Genomic DNA, 17,638 nt, shown 5'->3' with positions numbered 1-17,638 from the left:
TCATTTCTAAAAAAAAAATATTAAGTAAGTAAGTAACAGCCTGTTAATGTCCCACTGCTGGGCTAAGGCCTCCTCTCCCTTTTGAGGAGAAGGTTTGGAGCTTATTTCACCACGCTGCTCCAATGCGGGTTGGTAGAATACACATGTGGCATAATTTCAATGAAATTAGACACATGCAGGTTTCCTCACGATGTTTTCCTTCACCGTCAAGCACGAGATGAATTATAATCACAAATTAAGCACATGAAAATTCAGTGGTGCTTGCCCGGGTTTGAACCCACGATCGTCAGTTAAGATTCACGCGTTCTAACCACTAGGCCATCTCGGCTTAAAAAAAATTATTATATGTAAATTATTAACAAAACTTAAATGCTAGTATTAAGGCAAACTTATCAAACATTAATGAAATCAAATACAATGATTTCTTTATATATACATATATATGGATTTTATGTATTTATTATAGCAATTAGATTGTATTTAATATCCCTAAAAAGCCCTATTTTCAAAATACCACAAAATAAAATTCCTTTTTTCCTAAATTATATCATTTAAAAAATACAAGCGCCGGCTTTTAACAAGTCGCTTATAAAAACTTCTATTTATTAGTATATCATTAAAACCGATCTACGATTTAATCTGTGGAGGTAAATTTGAAAATGGAACACGTCAAAATCGATTCTATTCCCGCGCTTCAAATGTCAAAGTTGCATTCGAATTACAATTTGTCTGTGGACGTTCGAGCCGTTATAAGAAGGATATTTTCGAGCAATAAAGACGAACGCAGTCGTATCGTCCTGTTGTATGTTTTTTTTATCTTCATAAAAAAAAAGTAACCGTGAAGAAATTTTTAGTTTTATCTGTGGTTTTTAATCTGTGTTTTTTATGACACTTAGGACTGGTTCGAATTAACGGATTGATCAATTATATGATGATGAAATTAAAATTTGTTTGTTACAAAAGATAGACAGAACGGCCAATGGTCGCCTGATGGTAAGTGATCACCACTGCCTATAGATATCGGAACTGAGACATTAAATATTCCTTATATCGCCAAAGCGCCACCAACCGTGGGAACTTATGACTTTTATGCCTGTAGTTACACTGACTAACCCTTCAAACCGGAAGTAATAACCGAATAAACCGCGACAATAATCTGCTTCGCAAAATAAAATACATGTTGCATGTGTGTGCTTAAGCGTATGTGTACTATATATGACTTATTGCCTTACTTATTTTTGAGTGAGCCCTTAGGTGCTTTGTAGGTCTAAGCATAACTCCAGGGCTGCTGATACGACAGGACTGCAAACGCTGCTACAGTGAATTTTCGAACGCAAATAACGATACTTTTTCATTGACCCAAGATAAGAATTGAACCTATAACATCAGGAGCCACAGCCTTGTAAGCTAGCCACAAGACCAGCGAGGCTATCAAAGCTAATTAAGTGGCATGCGATTAACTCTAAAGATGCACCAATGAAAATGAAGAATGTCACAACAGCTGCTTGAGAACGGGTAATTTCTCGGTTGAGAAGATGACCGCTCAATTTGAATTTAACTTTAAAATTGTTAACTGTAATTAACTAAATATATATATAACTAACGATACGATTAACCCTTATTTGCGTATGGGGTCGTTTTTACCCAACCGAATAAAAACAATACTACGCACTTTGTTTAGTAAAAACTACAAATTTAGATGCCAAAGTTTTTTAATAAAAAATATACATAATATCCAATTTGCCACCAATCCGATTTAAAGTTTATCATTAATAGAAAAGGCATATTTATTAATATCACTAAATATTATAAAACAAATTTCCCCGCCGCGTCTGTCTGTGTGACCACGATTAACTCGAAAGTTACTGAACGGAATTTGATACGGTTTTCACCAATGGACAGAGCGATTCATAAGAAAAGTTTAGGTATATAATTAATGGTTTTGTGTTCATTGGCTAAAATATTACGCTGATTCTTGAAGATGTCATGGCGACTGAGAGGTAATGGCGCCACGTAAACCAATAGAGTATGTCTTACGATAAAAACGTTTTATGTAAAACCTTATTATATCCGTGCGAAGTTTGGGTAGTTAGTATTATCATTTATATATATAATATTTGTATAGCTTACATTTAAATAAATATATAAGTGAGCCTATTTAAGTATAAATTGTTTATGATTGTTTTAAAAACATATAATTTTGATCTAAGTTTATATTAATTACCCTTCATAACTCCCAATCAGTGGGCACAACAAACACACGGACGTTTTCGGGGTTAATTTATGGCCAACAATTAGATGGTTGGTGATGGTATCGAAGTCTTCGTGACGGTATGGAAGAGAAACGGCGAGGAGTTGTGTGACATTAAGCTATTTTTGAAAATAGAATGCGTGGAATTTTCTAGAAAGCAACTGCTACAATTATCTCGAATAATTTTTAAAAATCGAACGTGAACGTTCCATTTTATTTATTAAATTATTTATAATTATACTATATTTTTGAATATCGAACGTGGATTGGAAAGCTAAATTTTTTGGTGAATCAATTAATATAAACAAATTATAAAACAAGACGGACATATGTTTTGATGAGCTGTGAACCAGATTACAGTATAAATTATAAAAAATATAAAAAATATTATAAGTAAGTAAGTAAGTAAGTAACAGCCTGTAAATGTCCCACTGCTGGGCTAAGGCCACCTCTCCCTTCTTGAGGAGAAGGTTTGGAGCTTATTCCACCACGCTGCTCCAATGCGGGTTGATAGAATACACATGTGGCAGAATTTCGATGAAATTAAAATTAATAAATTAAAAGAAGACCAGTATTTAAAAATAGATACATATGCTTGTATAAATATAATTATTGCACACAAACACTTATGTTTTGAACTTAAGTAATAATTTAAATATAGATTTAATATTTTCAAACATTTCATTTTTAATTTTACGTTTTTTGTCTAGAACTAGATTAACTCTGAAAATAGATGTTCTTACTTGTAAGTGAGTAAAAAAAAGTTATTACAGCCGACGAAAGAAACTCGACGGATTTATATATTCATTATTATACTCAAAAATTAAAACAAAATATACATAAATAATACAATTCAACGCGGACAACCGCGCTGTCCACTCCATGTATTCCTGTTCCATACGTGTTCGGCGACACGGTGGTGATACTTTTTATTATTTCTACTTATTTTATTTCACGTATAAAACTTTTTTTTTTATTTTTTTTTACAGACGCGTTCTCCGATAACGACTCTATTAATGTAATCAAGAGACATGGATGTCTTTTTTTAAATATGGAACATTTGAATACAGGGTATATTCGATGAAGTGCAGATTGTTACAATTATTTAGAGAAATTTTATTTTTGAAAATCGAATGTGTTCGAAAATTCTTTTTTTTAATTTTTTTATAGTATAGGAAGGCGCACGAGCTTATGGACCACCTGATGGTAAGTGGTCACCAACGCTCTTAGACATTGGCATTGTAAGTAATGTCAACCATCGCTTACATATCATATACATGTCGTAGAATATCTGATGAGTGGGTGGTACCTACCCAGACGAGCTTGCACAAAGCCCTACCACCAGCATTTATGACATTTTTCGAATCGAATGTGAGGAACATTTGAACAGTTTTTTTTTTATTTTACGGACGCGTTACACCGATAACGACTCTATTAATATAATCAGGGGACTTGGTTGTTTTTTTTTTTAAATTTGAACATTTGAATGCAAGGACATCAATTGGTAAACTATAATAAATAATCGGCTTACTGTTACAATTATTTAGAGGAAAGTATTTTTGAAAATCAAATGTGTAAAATTAATAGAATTCTCTGATTTATGAATCATTTCTATAGAAAAGATTTAAAAAAAAAAGATAAATCTCCGGCGACGAAGTAACGGTCAATTCACAAATGGATAAAAACGTATTTTTTTTTTAAATATTTTTTCACAGCTAATACGACAATGACATAAACTTATAACAAATTAATAACATTTTAAGACATCAACACAACACATAAAAAACAGCAAAATACATTTACAACAACCGGATAACATGCAAGATGCAGCTACAATAATGTATTATTTAAAAAATAATAACACGATCAATTAATTTGATATTAAATTATATAATCGAAGGCGTAAAAATAAAAAAAAGTTTTACGATTGATATAATATTTTGAGATTAGTGTTATAAAAATGCGATAGACATTGAATTATAATTTTGCGGGGAAACGTCTTTAATTCTAGTTTATTCTGGATTAAACTAGTTTGTTTCGGTTTCAGTCTATGGTATCTATGGACAAATCAAAATAAAAAAATCCTTTTTAATATCGATATTGTCGATGTAAAAACATCGTTAGTAAAAATTAAGTTTTAATGGTTACTATAATAACGAAGACAAAGACAAAACATCATGCTTTTATACTCTTCTGTATAATGCCACTCACACACAGATGATTATATATTACTATATATTGAGCATTGTTTAATATTGAAGCCGATCACCTTCAGCCTTTAATTTCACATTAACACTGTTTTCTTTGAAAATTATGTTATTCAGATTTCCCCAATAGTTTTAAAGACATTTTCACGTAAAAATACTATATAATATTATCATAGACAACAAACATCTTTGGAAAAAAAATATTACGCAACACAGATTTTCAAACTGGACGAAAGACGCTAAATGACATTCCATATTCAAATAATACGAACCTCTCATCACACCTGCAGTGCATAAGCGTGTTTACGCGCCAATTATAAAGCCCGAATTTCTTCTCCATGCCGCCTATCCAGAAGGGGCATCTTAGATCGTGAACTCTGCAGCATCTATCTGTCCTCGTGTGACCACCGAGCTGGGAATACCGTGTCGCTGAGTAACCTTTCCCGCACCATTTAGTTCCGGGTACGCGGAGCAATTCCATAGCGTCGCGTTTTTTTCTGTCAACGGGTTTTTTTTTAATTTCGTTCCTTCTTAAGGCAACGGAACGACCTCTTTCGGACCACCGACGAGTTTTTATTGTACGTTTTATGTAATAATCGTAACCTGAATCCGTCATATATATTGAGCCATAAAGTCTATTGCCAACGCATACATAGATCAACATTTTATTTTTTATAGCTCCTATGTGTTTTAGATGATATTTATTATTTTTTACTTTAGTGATAAATATTGAATTTAATTTTTACGCGGAAATATAATATAAATATTTTTTTTTCAGTATTTACAGTAATATTTATATTTACAATATGTACATAATCACGCTGCTTAAACGATATACGAGTATGTCGAAATGTTATTTACAAATTACATTAAATAATATATAAGAGTTTAGTCACAAAAGCAGAGACAATGTAGAGTTCCGCCCACATTTGTTACCCGGAAGCAGTCCCAACGCGACGAGCCCATGATCCCTAACCAAATCCAACCCTAGATATATCCCAAGCACAACCAAACCCGCGTAACAAAACAATAAAACAAAAATTTCTTAAAAAACTAACCTTCGATCGCATTTACAGTGAGAGATCGTGTACGGCCTAAAGTTGAACAAGCCGAACCTCCGTTTAAACGCCCCGATATTCATTCGGCAATTGTCGTGAGACCTACAGCATCTGTCTTCATCTCTATCGCTCCCCAGCTCGTTGTAACTCTCCGCTAATTGTCCGGCTCCGCACCATTTCGTACCGGGCATTATAAAATTCTCCCTGATCGACCTCCGAGACCTGTCATCCGTGTCTATGATTAAAAAATGGCGCGAGATTTGACAGGTGTCAAGTTTTAACTCTTCCCCAGCAAAGCAACTGCTTAAAAATGTATTATAAAAAAAACTAATAATTCAAAATGAATTAAGAATTATATATATTAAGAAATTATAAATCGATCTTTGGAAGCAGTTGCTGAAAAAATAAAATTAAACAAGCAAATTATATTTTCAAGGCATATGAGATGAGATAAATTAAAGTATGTATCGTCCCCAAGCTTGTATTGATAGAGAATGAACGTGAGAATGAAGCGAATGAGCGATAAAAACGCTGTATATAAAAAATGAATGAATGAAAACCAAGATTGTTAAGGTGATCATTTCAAAATGTTTTCAGGCTGACATGTACAATATTTGTGTTTATTAAAATAAAATGTTTGATTTCAATAATAATAATTAAATCTGCTTTGTGACTTCAAAAGTTATAGATGAATTTGAATGATTCTTTTCTTCCGTATCAACGTACGTTGGCTGAATATATTTCGATCAAAGACTTTTAGTAAAAAAAAAGTCAATTTAAAAAGTAAACAAGTAGAAATCGTTTGTATATTTATAGTGAGTAAGGTCACGATATATATTGTGAAGGTAATTCGAATATCGTGCAGTGCGAAAGAGGTCATTGCATTGTCGTACATAGATGATAAAATCTTATATCATAGACATATTTTTTTAAAGCATAATGTGCATAAGTGTGAATATATACAGCCATTAAAGTAATTTAATTTACCTCGAAAGAGTAGCGTCGCTTAATTTATTCCTATTCTCCATCATATATGTCAATTCTTCGTGTCTTTCGAAACATTCATTTTTTAATCTGTCGTAATTTAACCAATCAGCGACATCTGGCGGCAACTTCTCGCCATCTTTTAGGATTCTAAACGTGACGTTGCCGAAATGGCGGTAAAATTTTTCATTTTCGAATGTGTTCAATCGTTTATCTGTTATCCTGTAAGTTTCTTCATCTAACGCCAGTTTTAATTCTTTTCTTAATGTTTTTAGAAAATTTCTAGCTGATTTCGGTTCTCTTATGTATTCGCAGTCTTGTATTGCGCCGTTTGGTGTGTATATAATTTGTATAAGATGGCGGCCATCGGTGAGTTGTCGGAGCTTCAACCCGCTTCTATGAAAAAGGAAATTATAATTAGATTAAATGATAATTCGAATAAAAACCTTATATGCAATAAATGAGATTAACTCATTTCGATATTTTTCTACTGTAGATGGTCACCATTACCCATTGACATTGCATTGTTGTAAAGAATATTAACCATCCCTTATATCGTCCATGCGCCACCTTGGGAACTAAGATGTTGTCCCTTGTGCCTGTTATTACGCTAGCCCACTAACCCTTTAAACCGGAACACAACAATACTATTTATTGCTATTTTGCGATAGAATATATGATAAGTATGCTACCTACTGGGTAGGTAGGACTTCACGTAGGACTTGCATATAGCTAACAAAGTAATTTTTCTTAAATAATTTTTTAATTAATTTTACTTAAATAATAAAATATTTGAAACGATAACTATGAGAGGCAAATATATTTCACGGAGAAGGTTTTGTTACTATTTCGCTATAACTCGTCGCTAGATGGCGCTGCACGTCAACATCAATACATTTGTTTATACTTAACTAGTAGAATAGGAAAGCACCTTTCCAAGCGTTATATTAATCTATATTTTTTATAATCAGATGGGCTATGCTTGGTTCTTATAGAGCTAACTTGAAACTTGAAACTGCACCGGAGAAAACGGTCGTGAAATGTCAGAAAGTAATATGCAACATTGACCGTTATGATTATAACATTACAAGAATACACGCGTCAAAATAGTATATTAACATAAATCGGTTGTCAACATTAAACGGGTGTGTAATGAAGTTAGTTCTTACAGAATAGCCTACAGGTTTGTCACTTTGAAAATTATTTTTCTGAGGAACACAATTTTTTTTATATCGGCGGTGGGTTGATATGTCTATCATTCCGTCATTCTTTATATATATTTCTTAATACAATTTTGACCTTCGAGTTCATAAATACTTTGATTCTCAATTATATTAAAAGATACAAAATAATAAACGATTGACAAAATTCATTGCCATCGTAACTGATATAATTCGATAAAAAAATAACATGTCTGGCAACATTAATCAAATTGGAAATCCATATAAAAAACCGTTCATTTATCAATGACTGTTGTTTTTTTTAATTATTTAAATAAATATTATTTAACAATGATTACTTTCATATTAAGTAACGCCTTGATCATGTTCGTGTAATGAAAGTTCTTATAAAGACGGTAGTCGTAGCGTTGCTCGCATGTTTTAGTAATATATAATATATATATATATATATATATTTTTTTTTTTTTTTATAGAATAGGAAGGCGGACGAGCATATGGGCCACCTGATGGTAAGTTGTCACCAACGCTCTTAGACATTGGCATTGTAAGAAATGTCAACCATCGCTTACATATCCAATGCGCCACCAACCTTGGGAACTAAGATTTTATGTCCCTTGTGCATGTAATTACACTGGCTCACTCACCCTTCAAACCGGAACACAACAATATCAAGTATTGCTGTTTTGCGGTAGAATATCTGATGAGTGGGTGGTACCTACCCAGACGAGCTCGCACAAAGCCCTACCACTTACCACCAAGTAAAAATTTCCATAATTTTTTTATTGATTTGTTTTGATTTCTATCAGTATACACTCGTAAGAAATTTAATAAATCACAGACAATTTCAATTTTATTTATTTGTATAGTTTTTTTACATATTATTATATGACGCCTTCGTTCGTCACGATTAGATGTAAGGCCGCAGATCCCGAGGTCCTGTGTTCAAACTCTAGGATTCTGGTAGTCGTAGTATGTGCCTCGGAAAGCAGGTAAAGCCGTTGATCTTGCGCCTAAACTCTTTCCGATCGTGTCGGATTGCCGTCCCATCGGATTATGAGAGTCAGGGAATAGAGAGTGCACCTGTGTTTGCGCACACACTTGTGCACTAGAATATCTCCTACGCAGTTCACTAATCACTCGTAATATTAGTTGCCGTGGAAATCGGTCAGGATGACATCACACCCTGTCCCATAGCTGGACTAAGGATAAGTCTTCTTCGCCTTTTGAGATAACAGTTTGGAGCCTACATCACCAAGCCGCTCCAAAGCTTATATACATATTCTATTGTATACACGTGTTATATATTTACCCTACGGTGTCTAATATGTTTTCCTACATTCAGACAAAATAATTTACTTTTTTATGTTAGAGGGGCGCTAACGAACAGGAGGCTCCAGATGGAAAGCGACTACCACCTGGAAACCTGCAACACTGGACAGCTTACATGTGTTTTACCTTAACAACAAGCACATGTAAAATCAGCGGTCTCCGAGTCCCACAATCCTCGAGTATTCCCATCATCTCAGCGATTCTCTAGTGACATATTGAAATAATTTGTTTCATTTAAGAACGCCCTTATCGTGTTTATATTGAATCGTAATTATAACCGATATAAGATGTTAATTAAAAAGTTTAAAAAATAATTAATTAATTCGATGATATTACTGTAATGTTGATTCTACGAGAACCGACAAGAAAGCTTCTTTGGTATATTTATAGTTAGGAGACGCCTTAGTCTAAACAAAAGCGTTTTAAAAAAAAAACACTCGCGCTGATATAAAACCGCCATTTTGTTAGAGGACAGAAAGGTAAATTAATTAATTATTGGCGCGACTTGTGATCTGTTGAATGTGTTCAAATGTGTTATTTGTATACACACACAATATTAATATTAATTACGAACACAATATACTTTCTAATAATTAAACAACATATTAAATAAATAATTTAAAAAAATAAAAGAAAAAATAATAATATTAATTACAACGCCGAACAAACCCGAGTGAACATGTGTGTATAAACATGTCTGTTTGTCCTGAGTCTGGGTGTGATTATCTATATAAGTATGTATTTACAAAACAAAAGTAGTATATGTAGTATATCAGTTGTCTGGTTTCCATAGCACAAGCTCTGCTTAATTTGTGATCAGATGGCCGTGTGTGAATAATGTCACAGGATATTATTCACACACGGCCATCTGGCCATTAAGGAGTACCGATGGCCTGTACGCGATCCACGATCGTCGCAGCGCGCAGCGACCATTTACTTGATACCAAACTTACAACTACCCTCAACTTGTGATATTAAATAATTACTTTTCTCTTCCATGCAATTGTATATTAATGTGATTCCAAGTATTTCTTCCGCGATGTTCTGATTTCTGTGATTGACTTTGTATGTATTTTAGTGTTATTTTAACTCCTTCTAAATGTTGTGTAGTGTTAAATGTGTGTCCGAATCGACTATTGACTTCTATTTTGGTGTTTTATTAGACTATCGAACTTGTATTTGCTAAGCATTAATTACGCATTCGGACTCCACAATCAAATTTTTTAATTATTAAGAGTAATTGGGTAAGTCATTTACATCTATTTGTATGATTTGGTGTTCTATTTTTTAAAATACTAATTCGAGGTTTTTCTAAAATCAGCTTCACTTATGGATGCTATATATATAGTCTTATATATAAAAATGGAAACAGGTATCTCTTATATCATTTTGATAAATTAGACTTCGATTCTGACTCTGAGATTATTCCACCACGCTGCTAAAATGCTTGTTGATGGATACACATGTAGCAGAATTTCAATGAAATTAGACACATGCAGGTTTCCTCACAATGCTTAGATCAGCGAGCACGAGATGAATTCAGTAGTACTAACCTGGGTTTGAACCCGCGAGTCAGAGCATCACGGTAGCGTGCGCAAGCGATCCCGTGGCGCTCCTCGTTAAGACGGAAAGGGTACCGCTAGTTTTTTAGTGGGTATTCCGATGTTCGGGGTGCACTCGGTACCTTGGATACCGACGAGCCCCACAACGTGTAATGCATTTTTCCAGCGTTAAAAAAAGGGGTTTGAACCCGAGATCAGATAAAGATTTACGCTTTCTACCCTCTGAGGCATCTCGGCACAGAGGCGAAAATTAAAGTTGTAGTCAATACCGGATCTACGGGATCGGGCAGCCCCTCCACAATAAAGGGGTTAGAGCAAGAAACACCCAAACTGTAATGAATGTACATCAGTACAGTAATCAGACAGTAATAGAAGAACTGCTCATGCTTTTGCTCTCACACACGACTTGACCCAACTGGTTGATCAGCCCACCAGGATCCCAGACATTGATGGGCAAGCGCCTTCTCTACTGGATCTTCTGCTGACTTCTCACCCGGTGGAATATCAGGTTGTGGTTCAAGCTCCACTTGGTTCTTCGGATCACGGCCTTGTATCTACCAAAGTGCCACAGGCCAAGCTGCCGCCATCAGCGGTATGCAAACGTCTCGTCATATATAAACATATTTATTAAGAAACCTATTCAGTTGTTTCAGAGATCAGCGTGTACATGTAGACAGATTAACATTAAAAAAATTTGGGAAAGGGGGCACTGTTAGGTGTAAAATCGTAGCCTATACCCTTCCTAGAAGTTCAAGCTTGCTTCATACCGAATCAGTGTGCGCCATCCCGGCGAATATAAAAAAAAAACATAATCGTTAACCATTAATCTGATTACATTTTGTAATCAAATAATCAATAATATGATTATATTTTGTTACTAGATATATCCATAAAAATCAATGAATCCACACACTTAGGGCGGTAATTTATTACAGTACACTCAATATACTACCCATGTCTCACCCCCGATGTGACCACTGACCCCACATGGTATAAAAACTCACTTGGTATTCCAATACCAATTCTACTAACAAATTGTCACTTTATCGCAGTCGAATCGAAGCGTTATCGTTGCGGTTTATCCGTTTTTCTATTCTTTAATTTCATTATCGACTGTTGGTATAAAATTAAGTTTGGTTTTGATACAACGGTATATGTGAACATCATATCGGTTCGGTTCCGATCCGAATTCAAATTCCCACACAGGACATTTGTGTGCATGAACATTTGTCCTGAGTCTGGGTGTAATTATCTACATAAGTATGTATTTACAAAAGAAAAGTAGTATATGTAGTATATCAGTTGTCTGGTTTCCTTAGTACGAGCTCTGCTTAGTTTGGGATCAGATGGCCGTGTGTGAATATCCCAGGATATTATTATTATTATCTAAAAAATAATGAATATGTATTTTGTTTATTTCTTCCTATGTTATTGAATTCCTATTATTATAAATTGCGAAAGTGAGTTCGTTTGTTTGTTCGTATACGTCTTAAGTACTTCACAGAACATTTTTTTTATTACATTTATAGAAAGAACAATATTTGTGGCTTGTTATTTTATCTGGTGATCCGGGCTTTGTGCAGCCCGTCTGGCTGGGTACCACCCACTTGTCAGATATTCTGCCGAAAAACAGCAGTACTTATGATTTTATTATTGTTGCGTTCTGGTTTGAAGGGTGAGAGCCAGTGCTACAGGCACAAGGGACATAACATCTCAGTTCCCAAGGTTGGTGTCGCATTGGCGATGTAAGGATTGGTTATTATTTCCTACATCGCCAATGTCTATGGGCGGTGGTGACCACTTAACATCTATAACATAAAATGCCTATACAGTAACAGCCTGTGAATGTGCCACTGCTGGGCTAAGGCCTCCTCTCCCTTTTGAGGAGAAGGTTTGGAGCTTATTCCACCACGCTGCTCCAATGCGGGTTGGTGGAATACACATGTGGCATAATTTCAATGAAATCAGACACATGCAGGTTCCCTCACGATGTTTTCCTTCACCGTCAAGCACGAGATGAATTATAATCACAAATTAAGCACATGAAAATGCCTATATATATATATAAACTCAAAATACACAAATATACATATATACAAAAATGGACATATTGTACTTAAACCCCTGTCCTCGTTATAGAAATTAATACTATAAATTTTGCAAATGATAAAGTTTAACCATGTTAAAAAAAAAACGTATTCGCAGTTTCCGTCCTCGGTGCTTTGATCTCGAAAGATATCACAAATAGCTCCTAAATAAAACGAAATGTGTCCCTAACAGCGTATCAACTGTCGGCGCTATCAAAGAAATTAGCGCGCCAATATATCTGCATTAAGTGAACACGTCCCTGGAGAATAGCCATGGAGCCATGGGACAGTTGCGTTCGAATATCCATTGAATAAGCTGTATATAGTCTTGGTGGTAGGGCGTATAAATCTGGGTACCACCAATTTATAAATATATATATTCGACCGTCAAACAGCAGTGTTGTTGTGTACCGTTTGGTCATTGGTTGGGGGCGTATTCTCGATGTAAGGGATGGTTAATATTTCTTACTGTGTCAAAGTTACAGTAAATTTCATCAAGTTACCCCTCCCATTTCTCTTCCAAAGTTGGAATTTCCAAAAAAAGCTTTGAAAACACAATGACGCTTAGCGAAGGCGTCTAAAAAATTTTTTTTTTATTTTTTTATAAAGTATAAAAATTACAATTGAACTATTTGCGATTGTACTCGTCGATAGTAAAATTATACATCAAAATATGACTTCATACAAGTAATGGTTTAATGAAGCGTGTATTTGGGGGAATGTAACTAGATGACATTCGAAGGGTATCGTAATTTAATAGTATTAACCAACACAGGGCTCTGAGGGCGATAAAGTTTTTTTTTTCAATGGCATAGCGATTCGTACATCACTATGCGCAAATATCATACCGTACCGTAAACCGTAACAGCCTGTGAATGTCCCACTGCTGGGCTAAAGGCCTCCTCTCCTCTTTTTGAGGAGAAGGTTTGGAGCTTATTCCACCACGCTGCTCCAATGCGGGTTGGTAGAATTCACATGTGGCAGAACTTCAGTGAAATTAGACACATGCAGGTTTCCTCACGATGTTTTCCTTCACCGTAAAGCACGAGATGAATTATAATCACAAATTAAGCACATGAAAATTCAGTGGTGCTTGCCCGGGTTTGAACCAACGATCATCGGTTAAGATTCACGCGTTCTTACCACAGGGCCATCTCGGCTTTTAATATCATACGGATATAGATATCGGGGCGGTTCAAGGGGAGCCGTGTTCAAACCACGAACTAAGCCAATCATTTCTTAAGTTTTTATTTGTCATCACAGTATCAGTTGGCGGACCACACGTGCCTCGGAAAACACGTAACGCCGTTCGTCCTACGTATCATTGTATTTTGTTCGCGCTAATTGTCCAATTTTGATCTAAATATTTATTTGTTTGAATCACGAACAAAATTATTATTATTCCCTTCTCACATTATTTCTAATTATTACAAGTTTTCTTCTTTAATATCATCGACATTAGACCAATAAAATAATACTACTGAAATAAAACAGAAAAAATAAAATTAAATAATACAAAAAAAGAATACAAAAAACATCATCTAAAAATAAAGTTTTAAAATCAAATATTATTTCAAGTATATTCTGCATTAAGATTAAAGAACACTAAGTGCAAGGTTTTTCTCATCAAACAATAAATTATTGTTATATAATTTGCATCAAAGTCAAATAAAAACTTGTAAACATAAATGAGCATCAGCAATATCTCAATTAAATCGTAAAAAATGATTCCTTATCGATATTATATGCAGTATCCGTAAATATTATTATAAAGTAAAAACATTCTTATTTTGGATACTACTTGATATGAGTTGTTCGTTCCAATTTTCGAACATATTAAAGCATGTGACAGAGACAAGGCTAATATTATGGCGGGTAAAATGTTTTAAATTTTTTTTTTATATTTCATATAATGAGCTGAAGGCACAAGGCCAAACTTAAAGCGGGTATTTTTTAATGTATTTCAAATAATTCAATTAAATTCAAAAAAGAATAAGCCATTTCGCGTTCGAACATTGTGAAATTCAGATAAATCGAAATGCATCGATTATCTATTAAAAGTAAGTCTAAATGCTATAATCTTAGAGTCGAGATTATACTACGGTTTACACATAAAACCCTATGTTGTTATTACGGTATATCATACTAATGATAGTATCACATATGTTATATGATACTCAGTAACCAATGCTATTTCTAGAGCATGAAAGCTCTAAATACAGCAGCAAAAATTCTCAAAAACTACTGAACCGATTTGATGCAGTACAGCGACGCGATACTATTAGTATAATGCGCCGGTGTAAACGTTAGCGCGATCTAACTACGTTCAGCGCCATCTAGTTCTCTGAGTCGTAACTAACACTAATTTTTACTTACTGTAATACTATACTTTTGTCAGTTTTATATATTTTTTTGTACTATTTTTATTCATGGCAAATGTAAAGGTATTCAGTATACAGTCTAAAATTTTTTATATGTTTTATTTTGATTTTGGTTTTAAATTTTATTATTTTTAATTATTTCGTATTTTTTTCTGTTTTAAAATAATTTCAATCTAATATAGTAAAAATATTTTTACTTTTTTATTATTAACAAAACAATGTCTGCATATTTAGGTCAAAAAAAAGTCGTACCTGAATTTTAAATGTCAAAATAATTTGTTATCTATTATATGTTAAAGCATGTATTTTTATAAACGATAGATAAAAAGCCGAAAAAAAAAACATATAATAATTAATACTTTTTGCTGAAATATAAAAAGATATAAAAAGACATATATCACATAAGTATGGATTAATACGCGTAAAATTTTATCAAAGCAAATAAATTAGTTTTTTTTTTTAATAGAATAGCACGAACATAGTAAACTAATTATCTTTTTTTTAAATTATTATTTAATACGATGCCATATGACTTGGAGTATTAATAAATAAGTGTAAAACTGGTGGTAGGGCTTTGTGCAAGCTCGTCTGGGTAGGTACCACCCACTCATCAGATATTCTACCGCAAAACAGCAATACTTGATATTGTTGTGTTCCGGTTTGAAGGGTGAGTGAGCCAGTGTAATTACAGGCACAGGGGACATAAAATCTGAGTTCCCAAGGTTGGTGGCGCATTGGCTATAAGCGATGGTTGACATTTCTTACAATGCCAATGTCTAAGGGCGTTTGGTGACCACTTACCATCAGGTGGCCCATATGCTAGTCCACCTTCCTATTCTATAAAAAAAAAAAAAAATTCTACATAAATTTATTTAAATGTTGAATATTTTGTTTATTTCTTTTTATTTTAAATCTATTCAATTTAGCTAAACGATAACTATCACAAATTATGAGTGCCTAATAGAGATTATATGGATTTTACATTGAGTATATATCAGCTAGCTCATAGAAGTATAGTGTAGTAGTGGGATTTGGGACATTTACAAAGAATGTAACTGTTGAGCTTAAGGCCTTCTAAGGTTCAAAGGTCACGCTGCTCCAATGCTGGTGGATTACTCTGTTTTTTAATTTTTGTGGCTCAGTAATTTTGTCCATGTTCAATTTCAATTTAAAAAACTTATTGAAAATGAAGATTAAAATGAAATGAATTAATTAATTGGAATACAGAATCAGTTGAGAGTGAGTTTCCGTTTAAATGCAAACAGTTTGTTTAACAGAAGTAATGTCATATACAAAGTAGACTACTCAAACCACAGTCCGGCTAATCTTTATTGCTACTCCACACTCTCGCTTCACCGCAGCGAACGCTCGCAGACAGATTGTGGTCGAACACGTTCTAATTTCAAATTCACGGTAAGGAGATAAGTAGACGAAAATTTGGCGCGTTTTTTATAACGTATTATACGTATGTATGTGTGTAATGCGTGAATTACTTCAAATGTGTTTTTAAAATTGTCTTTCATTTTAAATTTAAAACGTTTTCGTTCTGTTTTAAAATCAACACATAAAGTCCTGCGAGCGGTCTCTTTCCAGTCTATTACAATTGTGTACATTTATCTCTTTCTTACGTGTCTGTTAGCTGCTGGAGTAGTTTAGAGATTGTGTTTAACAGACTTAACTCCACTACCATATTTGAGCTGAACTGTTCGCTTATTTATCTTTACAAATATTATAAATGCGAATGTGAGTTATAAAGCCGAGATGGCCCTGTGGTAAGAACGCGTGAATCTTAACCGATGATCGTGGGTCCAAACCCGGGCAAGCACCACTGAATTTTCATGTGCTTAATTTGTGATTATAATTTATCTCGTGCTTAACGGTGAAGGAAAACATCGTGAGGAAACCTGCATGTGTCTAATTTCACTGAAATTCTGCCACATGTGAATTCTACCAACCCGCATTGGAGCAGCGTGGTGGAATAAGCTCCAAACCTTCTCCTCAAAAAGAGGAGAGGAGGCCTATAGCCCAGCAGTGGGACATTCACAGGCTGTTACGGTTACGGAATGTGAGTTTGCTTGTTACGTCTTAACTCAACCGATCGTTGAATTTTTGCATATACGTTGTCATACAGAAAAGTACATAGGTAACTAAAACCTGGTGGCAGGGCTTTGTGCAGGCCCGTCTGGGTGGGTACCACCCACTCATAAGATATTCTGCCGCTAAGCAGCAATTCTTAGTATTGTTGCGTTCCGGCTTGTACCCTTTAGGGTGAGTGAGCCAGCGTAACTCTGGCACAAGGGACATAACAACTCAGTTCCCTTTAAGATCCTCATGTTCTAGCCGCCTCGGCTTCTTAGGATAGATAATTTGTGTTACTAAACTAGTTTCTGGCTGGTTCTTCACTTTTGGTGGTAACAATTGACGATTCAAAAATATTTCAAGTCAATTTGTTTTTTTTTTTAATGGTATTTAAAACTGCCACACACAAAGACATATTAGCTTATAATAAATAAAAACTTATAACATCACACGTCTTGTAAGTTATGCAATTAAAAAAATCTGTCTTCCGTCAATTTCGTCTGTACGTACATTTATTAC

At 34.3% G+C, this 17,638-nt stretch overlaps 1 protein-coding gene across 4 annotated transcripts in view; it reads right to left on the bottom strand.

The window, feature by feature from the left end:
• The window catches only part of LOC126779581 (uncharacterized), a 72,213-nt gene that overhangs the window by 15,661 nt on the left and 38,914 nt on the right, over positions 1-17,638 (bottom strand). Inside the window, exons 3-4 of one of the 4 annotated variants that reach the window (XM_050503698.1) lie at positions 6,504-6,896; positions 5,517-5,738 (exon numbers count right to left, since the gene is read on the bottom strand). In XM_050503698.1, the coding sequence (XP_050359655.1) occupies positions 5,517-5,738; positions 6,504-6,896 (615 nt within the window). Of the gene's footprint in view, positions 1-4,730; positions 4,956-5,516; positions 5,739-6,503; positions 6,897-17,638 lie in introns of all 4 variants that reach the window. The other 3 variants (XM_050503697.1, XM_050503700.1, XM_050503701.1) reach the window with 3 other exon arrangements.

Source organism: Nymphalis io, chromosome 29 (assembly GCF_905147045.1).
Source record: "Nymphalis io chromosome 29, ilAglIoxx1.1, whole genome shotgun sequence".
Lineage (NCBI taxonomy): Eukaryota > Metazoa > Arthropoda > Insecta > Lepidoptera > Nymphalidae > Nymphalis > Nymphalis io.
The sequence above is the reverse complement of the archived record's forward strand: the minus strand, read 5'-3'. Positions and strand labels throughout refer to the sequence as shown.